The sequence below is a fragment of the Echiichthys vipera genome (assembly GCF_963691815.1).
Source record: "Echiichthys vipera genome assembly, chromosome: 5".
In the NCBI taxonomy this organism is placed as follows: Eukaryota; Metazoa; Chordata; class Actinopteri; order Perciformes; family Trachinidae; genus Echiichthys; species Echiichthys vipera.
The window spans coordinates 33,931,750-33,952,107 of record NC_139830.1 but is presented as its reverse complement, the minus strand read 5'-3'; the positions used below and the strand labels follow the sequence as shown (position 1 = coordinate 33,952,107).

Here is a 20,358-nt window from a genome sequence, read left to right as displayed (position 1 = left end):
GAATACTATTGTGTTTTTAGGTTTGCTGAAGACTACCGGATAGCTCTGCAGAAGAGCTATGCTTGGACAAACCAGGTCCCACCTGATGTCCCTGATGCCCAGGGCTTTATTGTTCGGCCACGCCACAGACAACGCCAAAGCGTTCGAGTCAAGACAGAAGTCCTGACACTCAGCTTCTGGTGCCTCAACCCTGCTGTGGTGAGGGGTTAGAAATGGCACCTTCTGCCATGTAGGCCATACTGATCTATTACTGAAGTCTATAAACAGAAATGTATGACTTAACAGGTTCTAGATTTAAGGTTATCTGCCAAGTAATGGTAAAATATGCTACAAAAATAGATTTCTTTTTTTAATATTGTATGTTTTGATATGCTTATGGTAGTCATTACTGCTGAAACACCATTGTGTCTGTGTCTGTATCTCCAAGGCTTTTTCTACCATGAGTAAGTCAGTGCACAGCATTGTGCTGACATCAGGAACCCTGTCACCCATGGGCTCCTTTTCCTCTGAACTTGGGGTGAAATTCTCCATCCAGCTGGAGGCCAACCATGTTATTAACAAGTCCCAGGTCAGTAAGTTAGCCATGTCATGTCTTGTGGCTCTTTTGAAGTGTACTACTTGATGTCTAATTCAATAATATGACTCAGATGAATGGCTTGAACTTAAAACCTCCCTCCAGTGACAGCACTCGTTGAAATCCCTAAATTTCCTGAAAGCGACATCTCAGGAGGAAATGTTTGATTATCTCCATCAGTGTCAATCATGAGGTAGTTCATCAAAGTATGAAAGTAGAGCTATGTTTGTCAACAGGTCGAATTCAGGAATATCAGTCTTCAGACCTTTGACCCTGTGTTTGCTCCACATCTGCCCAAGTGCCCCTTTTGTCCAGCAGATGTCAGTCTAACCATTTGATTGCAATAAAACTCATCTGAAGGAGCTGTAGATATTCAGGGGTTGATGACATTAAATCTGTTGCAGATTAGGTCACAGATCATAACTGTTGGGCTGGACTCAAGAGGACATGAGAATCAAGACTAACAAATGTTGATGACTTAGATGACTAATCTGCCAGTGCACATGAAAACGGAACAATAGGTTTTTCAAAAGGCTTAACATAATACCAGGTGATATTTGTGTTTGGGCCTTTGATACTAATTTTTGGGCCAACATGATTATGCCCAGATGTATTTAATTTATGAAGTATAGTGATGACATGAACTTGTTGAACACGCTGATATCTAATGCACTCTCTACAGGCTTGGGTGGGCACTGTTGGTTCAGGACCCCAAGGCAGAAAAATCTGTGCAACCTTCCAGCATACTGAAACCTATGCCTTCCAGGATGAGGTGGGTGCTCTGCTGCTCCATGTCTGCCAGGTCGTGGCCAAGGGCGTGCTCTGCTTTTTGCCTTCTTACAAGGTAAATATACCATTAAAGCTCCATTCACTTCACACAGCCTGTTCAAGGCAGGAATGTTGCAAAAGCAGTGGTTGCAGTGTTAAATGTATGTGTGTTGTGAAGGTAAAACAAAGAGAACCAAACCAAGACGTCTATGAGGATGTTGGTGAGGGATAGACAGAAGCACCTGCCCAGGTGCAAGACATCGGCAAGGAAACTGCAAAGAAAAAAACACAATCCAGCAAGAGGAACACAAATAGGGACAGCACATATTAAAGGAGATGTACTGAACATTCAGAACATCAATGTAGCAGCAAACAAATCATTTCTATGTAAAGATACCGTATAGTGGAGTAATGGCGTCCTCAGCAGAGGATGAAGTCACTCTCACTCTGTGTGTGTTGGAATCTGAGTTTCTGGATGTGCATGTATCTAAGGCATGTTGCAGTGAAAAGTGTTGGTATTTCTCATATTGTGGAACGGTCTGAGAGAGCTCTGTGGAGGCTCAGCCCACTTTTTTTCAGGAGTACAGCTCCTTAAATTAACATTAATGTGATGCAAATGTGTCTGACCTGGGCAGAAGGGCTGGCCCATAATTCAATATGATAATTTATCGTTTTTCAATGGAATGATGAAATCCTATATCGTGGTACACAATTACGTCAACTAATTGGATAAAAACAAGTATATACAAACTCACTTTTCTCCGAACATCTGATGTCAAATATTTTGATGGAATATCATCTGAAGATATCGGATTTGTTTTTACATCACACTATTTGTGTACATGCATGTAAACATAATCATAGTATAGCTGGGAAATGTTTTAATTAATAAATTAGTATTTAGTTACACTTAAAACCCATTTTCACATTTTGCACTTCTTAGTTTAATGAGGAAATGCTCTTTCATTTGTCAAGTATTTAATTCACACAGGAATATACTGTAAAGGAGACAAATCTGAAAGACAAAATAGGCATTAAATGTGGTTATATCACATACAAAGTTTATTTATTGAATATATCCTGATATCTATTGTTATCGAGGTATGAAATGACCTAAATCAAGATGGAAGATTTTTGCCATATCCCCCAACCCTACAGGGAAGGTTTGTGTTTCACAATAAAAGAGACAAATGAGAAAGATGAGGAGAACTAAAAACTTATAGGACACAGCATAACTGAAATATGCCTAATAAAGTTAGTATTAAACATATACATACAGGAGGCAATACAAACACTACAAAGTAGCCTTGAAAATGGAACAGTCCCAGTAAGGTGGTAAACTGCAGGAATTTAACAGCAGAGGTCACTCAGTGTGTACATCAGTAGTTTTTTTTTTACAGAGGATTAGTGACTGCATCATTAACACAAATATTATTAAATTATTATATTTAATGTACTGTTACCTGGTTCTTGGTTGTGCAGAGCAACTGCCCACCCCAAACATGCATCTAAATTTACTCTTAATTGTGGTGGATTGTTTGCTGTTAAAACATTAATTTCAACATTCTACCACTGGGAGGTGCTAGAGACCATACATTGGAGTAGTGGTGGGGGTTTTTGTTCTTTGAAGGTATTTATATTCACTTGCAAAACAAGTTACAGTTTTCAAAGCCTAAGCTAGATCCCACCACTAAGAAGCTGCTGTTTGTGGTGTCATATATTACAATACATCACTACTAATCAATAGAGGTACTTGTCAAGTACTTGTTAAATGCTGCCATCCTCATGGAACTGTATCCTCTTTCAGTTAATGAGGGTGCTTCTGAGAGCACACTCATAGACACTTTGTCCCCCTTTGTTTGTCATGCATTTTTGTTCATAAATAATGAATGTCCACGGCAGCTCAGTTGTCACATTAGCTTACTCAGGGCCAAGTGGATTTCATTCATCATTATGTGTTTGTACACATAGTCTAACTTTGGTCAGTTAGCAATTTCAGTAAATTAACACACTTACTGTGGAAAACATTATGTGTTTGAGCCAAAGTCATTATGAAACCACTTTAATTATTTTATATTATAATGCATTGGTTTCCAACCTTTTGTGGTTTGCAACACCTTCAAAGAGGCATTTTACTTCAACCCCATTGTCAGCAGTTGCAGTGTGCATGGGTTATGACTAGTTAAACCTAAGAATGACCCGTAGTAACGTCACCTGTGAAGCCAAGTCTGAAAAAATATTTAATTTAAGTAAAAATGTATACAATAAACATTTTTAGATAATTTTATAATATCCCCTAGCCATGTCTCACGCTGTTACGTGTGACACTCACATCTTGTTTTCAGTTGCAAGTACAGTACCTATAGAAAGTCATGATACCCTTTTGAAATAGTCACTTTTTTTGTCTTACAGCCTGAAATAATTTTACAAATTTTTTATTTTTTTTTCAGCGTGATTTACACATTTTGCCTTACAACATTCAAGTGAAATTCTTTTTTTTTAAAGTACTGAAACTTTATTAAAAAAAAGGAAAAACTAGAATAGCAGTGTTGGAAAAGTGATGTATCCCTTTAGAAGACTTAGACTTAGACTTAGACAAACTTTATTGTCATTCACACACATTTTCATGTATACAAACGAAATTCCGTTGCAAGGCTCCAGAAACCACCAAAAAATATACAGTATAAAAGGTAAATATAAAATATAAAAGGAGGCAAGATATAGACATATCTACAACAAATAAAATATAAAATAAAATATAATATAAAATAAAATAAAATAAAATATAAAATAAAATAAAATATAATATAGCATCTAAGTTGACAGAGTTGACAGCTGTTTGAAGTGAGCATTAGCAGCAGAATATTAAGTATAAATAATAAATAAACAGTGAACGGTGTAGTGAACAGTGAATATAAACAGAGAGTAACAGAATGGAATGAGGTAGTGCATAGTGTCCAAGTAAAGTGACGCAGTGTCCAGTAAAGTGACAAGTGAGCGTGTGTGTGTGTGTGTGTGTGTGGGGGGGGTTTATAATAACCATAATAAACATTCTTAGGTTTAACCAATCACCTTCCAGATCACACACCAAGTTAATTGGCCTCCACCTGATATCAACTGTGGTGACTTTGATTACTTCAGAATAAAATCAGCTGTTCCTTGATGATTCCACTCCTAGTAGTTCATGGTAACACAAAGAATTCACCATGGTTGGAAAGATGCTTTCAAAAGAGCGGAGGGATAAAGTTCTGGATAGGCACAAGTTAGGAGAAGGATATAAAAAGATTTCAAAGGCTTTAACTATCCCTCTGAGTACCGTTCAGAGTATTGTCCAGAAGTGGAAGGCATATGGATCCACCCAGACCTGGCCTAGATTGGGCCGACCCTCCAAACTAGATGACCGAGCCAAGAAAAGATCGATCAGGGAAGCTACCAAGAGGCCCATGGTGACCTTGAAGGTGTTACAAGTCTTAATGGCAGAGGCTGGTTGATCTGTGCATGTGACAACAAGTTCTACACGTATGGCAGGGTGGCAAAAAAGAAGCCTCTTCTAAAAAAATGTCACACTCCTTTACAGTATGCCAAAAAACATTTTGAAGATTATGATGCCATGTGGCAAAAGGTTATATGGTCTGATGAAACCAAAATTGAACTTTTTGGGCTGAACTCCAGGCGCTATGTTTGGCATAAACCACACAGCACACCACTCAAAAACCCATCCCTACAGTGAAGCATGGTGCTGGCAGCATTATGTTGTGGGCTCGTTTCTCTTCAGCAGGGACTGGGCAGTTGGGCAGGATTGAAGGGAAAATGGATGCTGCCAAGTCCACCCAAATTCTTGAGGGAAACCTGGGGCCCTCAGTTAGACACTTGAAAATGGGCATGTGGTTCACCTTCTAGCATGAAAACGACCCAAAACACGTCGCCATAAAACCAACACAGTGGTTAAAGGTCAGGAAGGTGAAGGTCCTAGAGTGGCCTATTCAAAGCCCTGACCTGAATCTTACAGAACATCTGTGGATGGACTTGAAGAGTGCAGTCCATCACCACTCACCAAAGAATTTGACTGAACTCGGAGCAGTTCTGCAGGAAGAATTGGGAAATATTTCCCAATCTAGGTGCACAAAGCTGGTAGAGACAAATCCAAACAGACTGATGCTGTAATTGAAGCAAAAGGTGCCTCCACAAAGTGTTACATCTGCGGACTCATCACTTTTCCAACACTGCTATTTTAGTTTTTCATTTTTTATTAATTTTCAGTAGGGATGTCCGATAATATCGGCCCACCGATATTATCGGCCGATATTGAGTTAAAAATGTAATCTGGAATTATCGGTATCGGGTTTTTACAACCGATGTTAGTTCTGTAGGCTTCAGCATTTCCGAGTGTACCTGAATGCAACACGGGCCGTTTACAGGCGCGTGCTTGATGACGTATAACAACAACAACACGCTTCACTCGTAGGTTGCTAACCGTGGCTAACAAGCTTCAGCTCTCCCGGTGCATGAGATGTCCGTGGTTTAAAAGTATTTCCAAATGTCATCTACTAACAGTGAATGTGCGCTTTGCAATGACTGCAAGGCGTTGGTTATGAGAGGAGGAAACAAGGCGTCTTCCTTTAGAACATCAAATTTGATTACCTACCTCAAGAAGATTCATGGGGAGTTAAACGCTACATCTGTGCAGCACAGTGATGAAAAGAAGCAACAGCCGACACAGAGAAACAAACTTTTTCTATCGTTCAGGATGCCGGATTCACCAAACGTGTGGAGTTCCTCGAGCCCCGTTATGTCTGTATAACGCCCAGTCAGAGTGTTTCTCAGACCAGTGCTGACCTGAATTGTACAGCATTGTTTACAGTCACGTCGAGAAGGTAATTTCTGGTGCTGTATCCATTAGATCCAATACAGGGTTAGCATGTTGAGCTTGACTGCTAATTTATTGATTGTATTATTTGTCAAGTTACAGCCGGTTACTCAGTCTGGAAAAAGAGGACTATGTTTGTTTACTACTCTGGACTGAAGATATGCATCTTCCTTGTTGTGATGTTGTCTGTAGTGTGTTTGAGGCAAAATATTCTCTCTAAAAACACAAACAAATAAATGAATGGCACTTTTTTCAATAACTTATTTTGTACGGACTGTGTTCACAATTGAAAAGCCGTGTTGCATTTATGTATGCATCCAGTGGGGCATCACAATAAAATTAGGCATAATGTGTTAATTCCATAATAGGTGATATGTGATGAATTTTGGTGTAAAAAGCTGATATCGGTATCGGAAATTAAGGGTTGGACAATATCGGAATATCGGATATCGGCAGAAAAGCCAATATCGAGCATCCCTAATTTTCAGAAATTTTGAAAAAAACAAACAAACACTGGAATGTTGTAAGGCAAAATGTGTAGATCACGCTGGAAAAATACATTTTCTATGTATTATCATTTCAGGCAGTAAAAAAAAAAAAGTGACTATTTCAAAAGGCTATCATGACTTTCTATAGGCACTGTACATTTTATCATTAAAGCCGGGCACCACTGACAAATGAGCTGCGTTGAGTCAATGTCGTGTTAAGAGGATATACTTTTTCCATCAAATATTGGACCTTCACAGTTGCATTTGGCCATAGGCAAATTTTGTTCTTCCCTCTGGCATATTTGCGTAATTTGCATTTGACTTGTATTTCAAGGTGTCACATGCAGCCATCATTGGTTTGATTTCTATGCAGTCCTTGTTTGCAGGCTATCTAGTTGCATTCTCAAACAGCTGATCACACCACCATCCAAACTGTGAGGAAAAGCTAAGACTCTGGACCTTGTTGTTTTCTCATTTTACCTTCCTCAGCCTTTGGTGCAAGCCGAGGAGTGACTATGAGCTATGGGATGTTTTTTCTTCTATTCTTGATAACCATGTAGGAGTCTTCTATCTCTCTCTCTCTCTGTGCTGATGCATTAATATTTAATCTACAGTCTGCTCTTAAAGTTGACGAGATGAGGGGATATGAAGGGCTGGGGTATTAATTGGAGCCTGTGTTGGTGCCGCTGAGTCCCATCTTCCCTGGGATGTGTGTGTTTGTGTGTGTGCAGGCAACACAGAGAGGAAAGGTCATCTTCAGACATCCCTGTTTAGTGTGTCTAGGTGATGGTTATCAGCCCTTCATACACAGCTAGCTCAGTGATGGACAGAGAGAGCAGAGAGACGATCAGGCCTGAAGGGTCAAGGGGGTGTACCTCAAGGCTTGTTCTCTGCCTTCACATACACACACAGAAGCACACAAAGTCAAAAACGCAAACTGCAGCATGGATTGGCACGGTTGATAAATAATTTTAGGTCATTTTCCAGCAATGGTGTTGGTTAAATAAGTTAGAAGAAACCTTAAAGAAAAGAGAGTGTTGCACATTAGCACACAGCTCAATACATTTCTTTTAAAGATACATACACAAAGTATGCAGCTAATCATCATCACACACACACTTTCCAGAGAGCCTGCACCAGTGCTGTGGTTTTGTAGCACTTAAGCCTCAACAGTCGTCTGGTCCCAGCTGCCAAAGCAAGGAACCGATGCTCCACTGGAGAAAGGGACTGATGTTTTTTTTTTTTGTTGTTGTTTTAAAAAGCAGGGTTTGCAGAGGTGAAAAGATGGCAGGGAATACAAGATGCTTTTAAAGGAGATTAAGATAAGGGCCATTAGGTGATGTCGCCTCGCTGTCTGTGTGAAGACGCACCAAGCGCTGGCGCCTCAGCTCTGCAGAGAGCGTGTCAAATCAAAGTCAAACCGGACTTTAGGGCGCACACTCGCCAGCACACACTGTCCTCAGCTGCTCAGAGGTATCAGAAGCACCAATCAGACAGCTCCAGACGTACTGGCATCTTAAAGTGAGACTGTTACTGTCTGTGTTTGAAGGCATATTAGATTCATGGGTCAATTTGCCCAGTGTAGCATATCCCTCCTGTTTATTTTTTTTTTTTAGAGCTGAGGTGATGTTTTATATGAGTTTTTACAGTGGAAACTTCAGGATTATTGCCGTGTGACTAACCTGGAGCTTTTTTGGGAGGCTTGAGTCTTAGAGTTAACAGTTCAAATATAGCCTCAGTCATATCCTTGTTCCTATCCCTCCTTCAAATACAGTAGCAATTTGTGTCTGTCAGTGTATTAGAAATATTATTAACCATAATGTCTTTTTGAAAATGATATAAGAACAAATGTAGGGCTGCAACAAGTAATATGTTGGTGATTAATGAGTAACTTATTTAATTTCATTATAGTGAGGGGTCAAAGGAGGACATCTTTGTTGCTTATCCAACCAGCTGTTCAAGTCCAAAACCCAAATATACTCAGTTAACAATGAAACAAAAAAAGAGAAGCAGCAATTGCTCACATTTGAGAAACTGCAACCAGTGAATTTTTAAAACAATTGACTATTAAAATTCTGCTGATCGTCTAATTTTAAATAATTTATTAATTTCTAAGCACAATACCAATTATTTGATAAGCGAAACAATGTTTAGGTCAGTAGGATAGCTAATGTAGAAACTGATGATAGACCGTGTTTACTTTGTACTAGTGCAGTACCTGCAACTGACCTGTATTCTACTTATTTACTATGTACTTCAGAGGAAATCATTGTACTACATTTACCTGACAGATAAATGTTTCCGGTTACACTGCAGATTCAGATTTTACTCACATACTGTGACAACTGAAATACAGTAGGATGCATTGTTATTCATTAAGCTATCCATCATTATATTATAACTGAAAACACCTTGAACAAGTACATTTTGCTGATAATGTCTTTCACTCTTCACTTTCAGTAAACATTTGAATGCAGGACCTATTAACTGTGTAGTGTTAATAGTTTCACTATCAATAGTTAATAGCTTTACTTAAATATACAAATATATCCAGAAATCCAAATACACCAGTGAAATACAATTAGCAGAAGTATTAATTTCCAAATAGGCCTATTAATTGCTCGCTTTGACATAACCACCACACTAGGGCATAGATGTAATTAGCGGAGCTATTCTGCTGCAGCACAGGAGACGAAAGAGGCTTCCAAAAATAAAGTGAGAAGTTTCAACTTCATTTATCGACTCCATCCTTCTGGTTAGCTCTGGACCTTCAGTTTAGTTTTGCTCCCATACAGCAATGTTAAAACCGGTGACAACTACTCTCTTTGGTCAGTATGCAGAGCACTGAAGCCTCACCCCACTGCTGCACACAGCACTGAATGCTTCTTAATTCAAGTTTTTTAATATTGTGTCACATGTCCAAATTGCACCTAATCCGACAGTGTGCGTTACTGGGTCGCCAGCAATACACCCGCCAAATGTGAAATAGATTGAATGTTTCTCAAGATATGCAAAGGACCGACACACATAGAGAGACAGACATACAGACCAAGATTCCTTGCTTTATACAGTGGCTGGATAAGGGGAATTTAAAATGTAATTAAAAATAAATGCTTCGGTAAAGTGTAAGACTGGTGATATTCTATATTTGTCTTATTGTCAAAAAATGTCTTGAAAAGACTGCAACCAATAATGAATTTATTCTATTGTGTGTTTATCCGAGGCATCATATGTATATCTTATTCTTCCCCTGCTCGTGTGAGTTTACCTTAGGCATGTTTAGGGGTGTGACTTAACCCTAAGCTCACGATACGAGACGATATATGACACACGATATTGAGTTCAAGAGAACGAGGCAAGACGAGATTTTGATTTTAATTTATTTTTCAATTTCAGTATTTTCTTTACAGGCGTACCAGAGGAGGTGCTGCAGGTGTCTTTGCTCATCTCACAGAACAGATACATTAACATGTTATTAAATATATCGACCCACACACGCGTTTTCTCCCGCTGTATATGTGTTTTAAGCATATAAACCCAATCTACATTGACTGATCAGATCAGTCTGTGTGTGTCATCTGCCTCACTTGCTGTGCTGGGAGGAGAAATAAAGTCAATGAATCGGTTAAAAACTATTTTGGTTTAGTAAATGTCTGTCAGTAAGCTGGTGAAGGCAGGTTATCCAGCAGTTGTCCCAACACTGTGACTATAACTTGTAGCCTGATGTTAAAGATGCTGTGGGGGCCGACACAACATGTTACGTGTTTTTATTACGAGCTACTATTCTTTTACAGTGCTCCCTGCTTATATTATTAATGTCTTATCTGTCACTCTGTTGCCGTTTATCTTTTCACCTCGACAAGAAATATCATCACATTTTAATATTGTGAGATATTTCCGTGTAGAATGAAGTCACTGGCACACGGCGTGAAAGTTAAGCAAAATGCAGCATAAACAAAACGTTATACTTTCTTAGTAAAAGGCAAATGTCTGTAAAACATAAGGGAACTGTGCAAAAGTGCTGACTTGGGTTAAACAGTGTAGATATAAGGGCTGATGGAATCATATTGTGAAGAGACTGCGTGTTCCACGTGACTACTTAATATTCATAGTTACGTCCTATGGCATGACCGTTATCGTGGTGTCTGCAGGAAGCTTAAACTAAAGGTGGTTAACTTACCTAATGTGTATATGATGCACCTGGAAGCAAGAAATGCAATATGTGAAAAAATTATAACAACAAATAGCAAGTTAAGTAGAAGAAGTGATGATTTTATACACAAATACTGCTGTATTTTTACACAGCATAAGACGTGATTGTAGAAGTGAGTAATTGTAATATTAAATCTGAATTTGAAATCCTCCCATATATATATATATATATATATATATATATATATATATATATATATATATATATATATATATATATAGGCAGGCAGTTTTTTTTGCAGCATTCTGTTGTCCCCGCCAGTGTGGCTAGGATGTGTAGAGCAGATGAAAAGGGACGAGTTGCAGGCCAGTAGTGGCAGGTGGTTTCTTGCCACCAGTCTTGGCGTGATGGTTACTGTGATATTTTGGGGCTGAATAATTTACGCCGCAACAACACGTCTCCCCTCGCCACTGCGAAATGTGGCTCCTGGCTGCATGTTTCATTAATGCCGCCACCTCCAAGCCCCTTCCATAATTCAGCAGGCACTAGAAAAGCTGCAATGTGTTGCCACACAGCTCACTGACACTGGGGACACAGAGAAGGAAGCAGAGGAGGTGAAAGATGGTGAGATTGTAAGGGGGGAAGAGAGGGGAAGTGTAAAAGTGCAAGGAAGACTACAGTTCACTGCTTCTATCTAGTTGTTTCACCATATTGTCCCAATTGGCAGAAATATCTGGCCCTTTACTGTGTAACTGGCATTGGCTGAGCATAGCACCTACCATGCCTTGAAAGGGCAATAAATTATTCACACTTTGTTGTGTTCTATGTGCTAAATACTGCTCATTCTCATTTATGTTGCCTGGGTATTATAACTGTGCTCCTTTTTAAGAACTGGTGGGCAACAGACAAATTCACTTTCAATTGATTATTGTATTGTGGAACAATAGCTTATGTTTCAGATGCACTTAAATCCTATAAAACGAGGAGAGCTTTAGTGTAATTTCCATTAATCATGTTAAGTAAATGTAAGAGTCTGTGTCCATATAGTGTATTTCTCTGGCATAAGAGGGCTGGCAAGGTGCTGGGGAGCACTCTTGCATATTTTTTAAAAACATGCTCAGTTCTAAAATACAGTGGAATGTAATTTATATCGCTTAACCTTTCATACAAAAGTTGCCATTCTTGTTTTATGGGGAGTTCTTAGAATGTTAATTGGTAGTCCTAACTAACTGCTACCTGCGATTTACAGTTACTTTTGTCTTGAAGTTATACAAAGAGGTGTGAAGTTGAGCCTATAGATTGACATTTTATAGCCCAGCCTAGTCTGTCAACTAAACAGCAGGTCTCTGTCAGATGTTGCCCATAAATTATTCATGAAGGTGCCCATGTCTGTCATTTTTGTAATTTATGTGTTGCGTGTCTATTACTCACATGGCTGAAAGCCTTGCTGAAGGTGCTGAAGATCCGTTTGACACTCTGCTTAACACCTACATCCATGCAGTTTGATTTTTCAGAACAGTCTTGGGATGTACATGGCCTATGTCATTTCCTGTATGAGTGTTAATATGATATGAGACTTGGATTTAGCAGAACGGGTAATAAGTGACTGAAACCTTGATGTCAATTTGTGTCCTGAACAGCTGTAGTCTTTGGCTTTCCAAACCAATTATTTGAAGACCTTTTTTTCCCAATTTTTTTTTATTGAATTTTGTAGACAAATACACAGGCACTAGGAAGTGTCCTCAGCATCATCAGGGGAAACATTAAGACTATTACTAATAAAACCCAGCAGTGGGTCCCATGTTTGGTGGAATGCTCTCAAAGATCCCTTCCGTGAAAACTTTAACTTCTATAACCGTCGACATTGTACAATTTCACGTATCCAACTATTATTTATTTATTTGTTTGTTTATTTTGGGCATGTCAGTAAGATAAATCATCATCACACATGTTGAACTGCTGGCCGTTGGTCTCTGTTCATACTGTCTGCCTAGAGAGATCCCACATGTCATCACCGTTGTTCTGTACATCCCTCCCTCTGCAAACCCGACATCTGCCTGCAGCATCATACACACCACCATCTCCAGACTCAACACCCCAGTGCCCTCATCATCATGTTGGGAGACTTTAACCACGTCACCTTGGATAAAGTTCTGCCGACCTTCCAACAGTACGTGAGCTGTCCTACCAGAGAGGAGAGGACTCTGGACCTGATGTATGCTAACATTAAGGATGCATTCTTCCCTCCCCCCTCTGGGCAGGTCAGATCATAACCTGGTTCACCTCAAACCCTGCTATGTGCTTCTACTGAAGAGGAAGCCTACAATCACAAGGACTGTGAGAAGGTGGTCGGAGGAGGTTCATGAGACACTGCAGGGCTGCTTTGAAGTGACTGACTGGCCTGCACTTTGTGAGCAACACAGGGAGGACATCGATGGGCTCATTGGCCCTCATTTATCAAACAAACGTACGGCTGAAAAACGTGCGTACGACCATTTTCTGGCAAACGTCGGCATTTATCAATTTGGACGTGAGCGGGAGCTACGATCAAATCTCACGTCTGGTCTGAGGTCGTGTACGCACATTTGAGCCTGTGTATTTGCGGTGCAGCACAGCAAAACCTGGCTGAAAATAATGAACAAACCTCAGCTGTCATTAAGCATAAGCAGTCACATATTAAGAACAGATCAAAACGGATTCTTAAAACGACAAAAAAAAAAAAAAAAATTTGGTTTGAGCGATTGATTGTACTCGTGCGTCTGAAAGCACCATCCATGAATGATTACGCATTCATCAATCGCAAAAACTACCACTCGATAAAAGTGTGAAAGAAATTCTCTGGAGTCCTCAGTGTTTCTCAAATCATATCTTTACTAAATACTGCTGCAGACAGGAGAGCAGTATAGTACTTTGCTTTATTTTGCCTCATTCGATGCCATGGATGCCATTTTCTTCTCTCTTCCATGTCCTGTTGTCAGAGGTTACTAGCACTTAACACACCGTCGGAAACAGTCTTTACCACTGTCCCATATTCTTCTTTAGCACCATCATCTGCAATGGCGTTGCCCTGTGAAAACTGAGTTGTTATAGTCAGCGTGAACTCTTTTAACTGTAAACAGGTAAAAGTGTTAGAGACAAAAGGTTAAGAACAAAAGGTCTTCCTGTAGGAGTGAGAATGCCACAGTTTTTCCCAGAGTGTGAAAGTTAGGGACAATATTAAAGCATATTGTGACTCTGACACTGTATCATCTGTTGCCCCTAGAAAGAAAAGTACAGATTAATACAAATAACTGTTCGCTTTAGCAGACGAGTTATTTGGCAGCTTAGTTCAAAGGCAAACACAGAAAGAGCAGTTAGATGGACTCCTCGCAGAACCATCTATGAAGAAAAACTGAATTATCGTTAGACACTATGTATCAAACAATGCTTTCCATGGTTTTGATCCACTGTGAAACATTTCCATCCAAGAATGGTTCTCCATCTTCAGCTGTAGGATCAAAAGCTCAAAAATTAAGACAGTACAGCGCTTCAGGCCGACATAAAACATTAGTGTGACAATGAGTATCATGCAGAACGTGCACACTTCGAAAATACAATAGGGTCAGATGTTAGTGTTTGTTAATCGACATAAAACTACTGACATACAACTATCATGCAAAAATTAAAAAGAAACAATCAGAGATCGATCAGTTAGGTCATTTTAAGTCGGTACAGGCTGTTTGCCTCAGCAGTCACAGTCTAAAAAGTCAGTCATTGGCCAAGTTTCTTTATACAGGGGGAGATCTCCACAGAAACATAATAATAATCCATAAGTGGCAATAGAATTTAATCTATTTATTTATTTATTTATTTTAAAAACCCATCCAGTTTCTATGGATGCAGTCAGGACCCACTTATTATCATTATTAATAATATTGTCCTTATTATTATTGTTATATCTAATGCTTCAATTTGCAAAAACAAGACGTATGTTTCTGAAAACTTCACCATCACTATGGCAGTTTTTTAAACCAGGTTTTCCCAGAAAACTGTACCATTAATTCCAAAAATTAAAATACCATTGAGAGTGAAAGCAAAAAACCCAGAATAATGAGTCAGAATTTAGAGTGATGCATCAATATTGCATTTTCTAAAATCAATCACCAGAAACTCAAACCTGTGACATCTATGATGCCTTTTCAGGTAAAATGGGAGGTATATTTGAGATATTCCACAATGGCATGTTTGTTTTATAAGAAATAATCAGTGTTGCTTTCAATAACTTGAATTTTTTCTTATGTGAGCTAAAAAAGATTTTGTCTGGGCATATCAATCAAAGCCTTAAATTTCTGTTTGTCTGATGATCAACTCTTACTGCAAAACCCTAATTTTCCCTATTGACACCAATACTTATTCTTAATAAATGTTCCTATAGGTATATGCAAGTGTATGTATGTGTTGAACATTAACATCCTGTTCATTCTAAGTTCAACTAACGTGTCATCTATTGTGGATGTTTTATCTTTAATTTCTAATTTGTGATTTTCAAATGCTCTGACCTTCCTCCGCTGTCTGTATGGCCTGTTCATTGGGGAACGATGAAAAAACACGCAACCAGGACTTCTCTGGATCTTCAGCATTGAGCCATTGTCCCAGTCTCCTTCTTTCTCTCCTTCTGATGTTGTCTCGATGAGGCCATCTTTGTCCAGGATTCTGTGCCTCATTCTGCTTGTATAGTGAACCAAATGGCCAGCCGAATGTTGCCCAATCGGAGTTCACACCTCTCTTGCTCCCCCTCCTTGCAATCTTTTAGTTCCTCTGGCTGCCACGTCCTGAACACAAGCTCTTCAGTGTTCAATTCAACTGAACATCTGGTGCCGTGGACATCCGTTTCCTTTTCTTCAGGCCAGTAGTCGAAAAGAAGTTGCTGTTTGGAGAGAGAACTTTCTGGAGAAGCAAAGTTATCTTCTCTTTGTTTCAGTCTGTTTTCCTCCGTCACTGGTTTTGTGACAACTGACACATCAGATGCAGGTTCAGTCTCCCCTCCCCCTCATTGTCAGAGTCCTTCTGGGAATATGCATATGGGCTTGATGGAGGGCTGCATGGCCTGGAGACAGCATGAGGAGGCCCTGTCTTTTATCCCTAATCTCTGCTCCTCATCATCATTCACTTCTCTTTCTGTCACACATACTTATTTCTTTAATTTCTTGTCTTTCTATAACTGAGTTTGCTTTCCTCCTATCTTTCCCTACTCGCTGTCCCTTTCTCTCTCATCACTTTACCCTCTTCACTATATATGTACCTAATATGTGCCTAATAAAAGACGAAAAAAACAAACAAATAAAACTCTTAGTCTAGTAATGCCAAAATGGAAGCTCTCAACCACATCAACCCATTTATCTGCTATAAATTTAGCAGGATCTGTAAAAATTTTAACTTTCCCATTTTGTTTCCAATTTTTCTGTTCACCCACTGGGATGTGCTTTTACTTTCAATGGGCTTATTGTCCACTCAGACAGATTTCACACATGCTGATCTTTCCATCCGAACATGGTTAGATCTTATCACACACACACTAACTTTGGATAATCTTTCAGCCAGGTGGTTTATACGACACATTCGTTCAGAGCAACGCACCCTTTAATATCCAAACCGGATATTTGAAATGAGTCACCCCAAAGTTTATTTTTTCTTACCACATTCATACGCCCATTTTATTGTAGTTTGGAATCCCTACACTCATGCAAATTATATTTGCATTTCAAAAATTTCTACTCCTTTAAATAATTGATGCATAAATCATTCATTTTTCTCCCTAAATGCTTGTGTATTTTCTATCATTTGTTAGGTTGCACCAACCTCTCACAACACATTATATTCATTTATGTCTATTCAAGACATCACTTATATAGCTTTAAGTGCATATATATATTTTTAATGAAACTAGTCTACAAAATAAAATTACACAGAAAATATGAAGACGGTCCAATCTCCAAACGGGACTCATTGGACCTCGATATTCAACCCTACAGGATTTATAGAATATCAGACAGCAGACCACATTGTCTCGAACTGTCACCTAGGATACCTCGCCTTGTCAGAGCCTCAAAATCTCACAGAAAATGAAACTAGTCTTCAAAACCACAAAGGACATGAAGACGATCCGACCTCTACAAATAGACTCGTCAGACCTTATATTCAAACTCACAGGAATTACAGAATATCTTGACAGCAGACCACACACAGGTTCTCGAACTGTCGCCTAGGTTTACACACACCTTCTTTTGAGCTTCAAAAACCCCACAAGTAAATTAAGCTTGTCTTCAAAATTACACACGAGATATGATCTAAAAAAACACTGTACTCACGTTTAAAATGGATGGAGCGTCTGCTGTCCAGCACCCGTTCCTGACTTCAGGCGGAATCCTGTCCTCCTTTGGTGGAGCGGATTTTTTCCTTACCGGTTTAACCTTCAGTCAGGACTCAGGCCTGATCAGCAGATCGTCCATCCCATCCTCGTCGCCAAATGTGAAAGAAATTCTCTGGAGTCCTCAGTGTTTCTCAAATCATATCTTTACTAAATACTGCTGCAGACAGGAGAGAGGTCTACCAACACCGGTTGTCTTACCATCTCTGCCTGTCTCCAAATTTCTTCAGCAGATATACAAGTCAGATCAAAGCATCTTACAAACACAATGACATTAGAATAAACAAAACACACTACCCCATGTTTATGGCCCCCGTGGAAGTTATCAGTATTTACGACCCCCCCTTTTGTCACCATTTGCAATCCCCATGTGACTCCTATCCACAATCCCCCAGCACTCATTCTCAGCTTGACTGTTATGCTAATCAAGGATTTACAATCATAGATAAATAAGGTAGGTCAAATCTTTGGTTATTTCTCACAAAAGTACAGGTGATTTGTGATGCCAAGCTGTCGCTTTTAAACGTGGTGGCCAGGTGACCAGGGGGACACACACGATTCTTTTATATTTCAGAACAGCTCGGCTCCAGCCCGACATTGAATTAATGAATGAATGTGTTGGCGCGTGGCTGCAGCAAGGCGCAATGCAGAGCCAAAGTCATCTCCTTGGTAAGTGGCTACCCTCGATAAATTGCATTAAATCAAACAAGGTATCAGATGATTAACATCTTGGTATGGTTCTTCGAGATGACAAAGGTATCCTCTTACGGTATACCTAATAACCCCGCTGGCAAACCCCGCTACAGAGCAAGAGCGTCGGTGTTCAGCAACCCTGCCGTGAAATGCACCCCCTTGCATTAAGTTGATATTCTGGATCAGAAAGTTGTTGTTTCCACCTAAAGGAGTAGTTTATATACAGGTAACCCACAACGGTCAGAACATTGGTTACTTACAGTCTTTAAACTAAAGAATTTAAAATCACAAACTTGGATAATAACACAAAACAACACCTTTTTGTATGTTCTGTGGAAATATACTGCATCAATAATTACAAAATGAATGAAATGGATCTTTTGAGCAAGTTGAATGTATTTGACTCAGCGTTTCCTAAATATAATCCCAGCTTTTCTTGCAATTCATATTTTCAAAGGTGTGTGCTTTTAATTGGGTTACACCTGTCCAACAGTGCGCACAGGCGCACTTGGGTCACAGTGGAGCGCTGCCGTTATTCTTTTCCATACAGCGTTTTTATGGGGCCCTTTTATTCCACTCTTTAGATTGACAAAAAGCACTTCTTTATTTTGCTCCATCTCGGATGTCAGGATGCCGATCTGTGTGTCGGAAAAGTTTCTTTTCTAACCAGTGTTTCTTCCTCTTCATGTTTGACCTCAGTGGGCGAGGCCTCTGAAACAGAAATATTTAAGGGCGTAACATGTTAATGACGATCGAATTCAGCCGCCGCATTTATCAAGGCCTGCTCATTCGTACGGTGAGATTGGTCAGATACGAATGTTTCATAAATCACACGTGGGTCCTTTCCTACGACCAATTCTGCACTCAGATCTGCGCCCGTTTTCACGCAAGATTGATAAATGAGGCCCAGTGAGTGCATCACAGACTACATTAATTATTGTGTGGACTGCAATGTCCCAGCTCGGACTGTAACCTGCTACACCAGCAATAATTCTTGGATCACCAAGGACATTAAGGCAATCCTGAATGAAAAGAAGAGAACCTTCAGAAATGGCAACCGTGATGAGTTGAGGGGAGTGCAGGGGGTACTGAAACTGAAAATCAGGGAGGCTAAAGACAATTATAGGAGAAAGCTGAAGAATAAACTCCAGTGTAACAACACAAAGGACGCGTGGAGTGGCATGGGAACCATCACCAGGTTCCAGAAGACTGGTAGCACAGGGTTGGAGGAGTGTATGGACCAGGCCAACGAACTGAACCTATTTTTAGATAGGTCTGATATTGGGCCCATCCCCCGCACGACTCTCCTGCTAGCTGCCCTTCAACGACTGCCACTTTACCTTCCCCCCCCCTACTCCTCCTCCTTACAGACCCCTTACCTTCCCCTCCCGCTTCACACCTACCTATTCCACCCCTCCCCCCTGCTCTACATCATGTCCTCCACAAGCTGATGACATCAGCCCTCCCCCAACGGGCACCTCAACAGTTTCCTTTACACCTGACCTGGTGAGAAGACAGTTGACAAGACCTCTCTCTGGAGGCCCCGATAGTGTATTTCCCAGCGTGCTTAAAGCCTGTACCCCCCAGCTGTGAGTGTGGAGTACTGGTTCAAGTCTTCAACCTGAGCCTGGACCTCCAGACGGTCCCTGTTCTGTGGAAGACGTCCTGCCTCGTACCTGTGCCAAAGAGGCCGTGTCCCAGTGGCCCTCAGGACTACAGACCGGTGGCCCTGACGGCCCCACATCATGAAGACCATGGAGAGACTCATCCTGGAGCAGCTAAGGCCTATGGTCAGGCCCTTCACTGATCTGCTACAGTTCGCTTACCAGCCCCGCCTTAGAGTTGAGGACTGCATTACCTACCTGCTGAACAGAGGCTACAGTCATCTGGACAAGCCGATGAGCACTGTGAGAATCATGTTCTTTGACTTCTCCGGTGCATTCAACACCATCCGTCCGGCTCTACTGGGTGAAAAGATTGCAGGTGGAGGCCCCCATCGTTTCCTGGATTGTGGATTACCTGATGGGCAGACCACAGTATGTACGCCTACAGAACTGTGTGTCTGACAGAGTGGTCAGCAACACTGGGGCCCCACAGGGGACCGTCCTCTCTCCCTTTCTCTTCACCCTCTTCACCTCAGACTTCAACTATTGCAGTCCTGCCACCTTCAGAAGTTTTCTGATGACTCAGCAATAGTTGACTGCATTGGAAAGGGGGATGAATGTGAATACAGGACTGTTGTGGGTAACTTTGTCACTTGGATTGAGCGGAATCATTTTCAGCTCAACGTGACTAAAACAAAGGAGCCTATAATGGATCTGAGGAGGGGGAAAACTCCTGTGACCCCTGTCTCCATCCAGGAGACAGGGGTCACAGGAGTTTGGACACTGTAGAGGAGTATAAGTACCT

At 40.4% G+C, this 20,358-nt stretch overlaps 1 protein-coding gene across 1 annotated transcript in view; it reads left to right on the top strand.

Moving 5' to 3' along the window:
* brip1 (BRCA1 interacting helicase 1) overlaps positions 1-20,358 on the top strand; it is an 83,068-nt gene that overhangs the window by 36,361 nt on the left and 26,349 nt on the right. Inside the window, exons 12-14 of the mRNA XM_083913557.1 lie at positions 21-198; positions 428-568; positions 1,257-1,418. Of these exons, the coding sequence (XP_083769683.1) occupies positions 21-198; positions 428-568; positions 1,257-1,418 (481 nt within the window). The remainder of the gene's footprint in view (positions 1-20; positions 199-427; positions 569-1,256; positions 1,419-20,358) is intronic.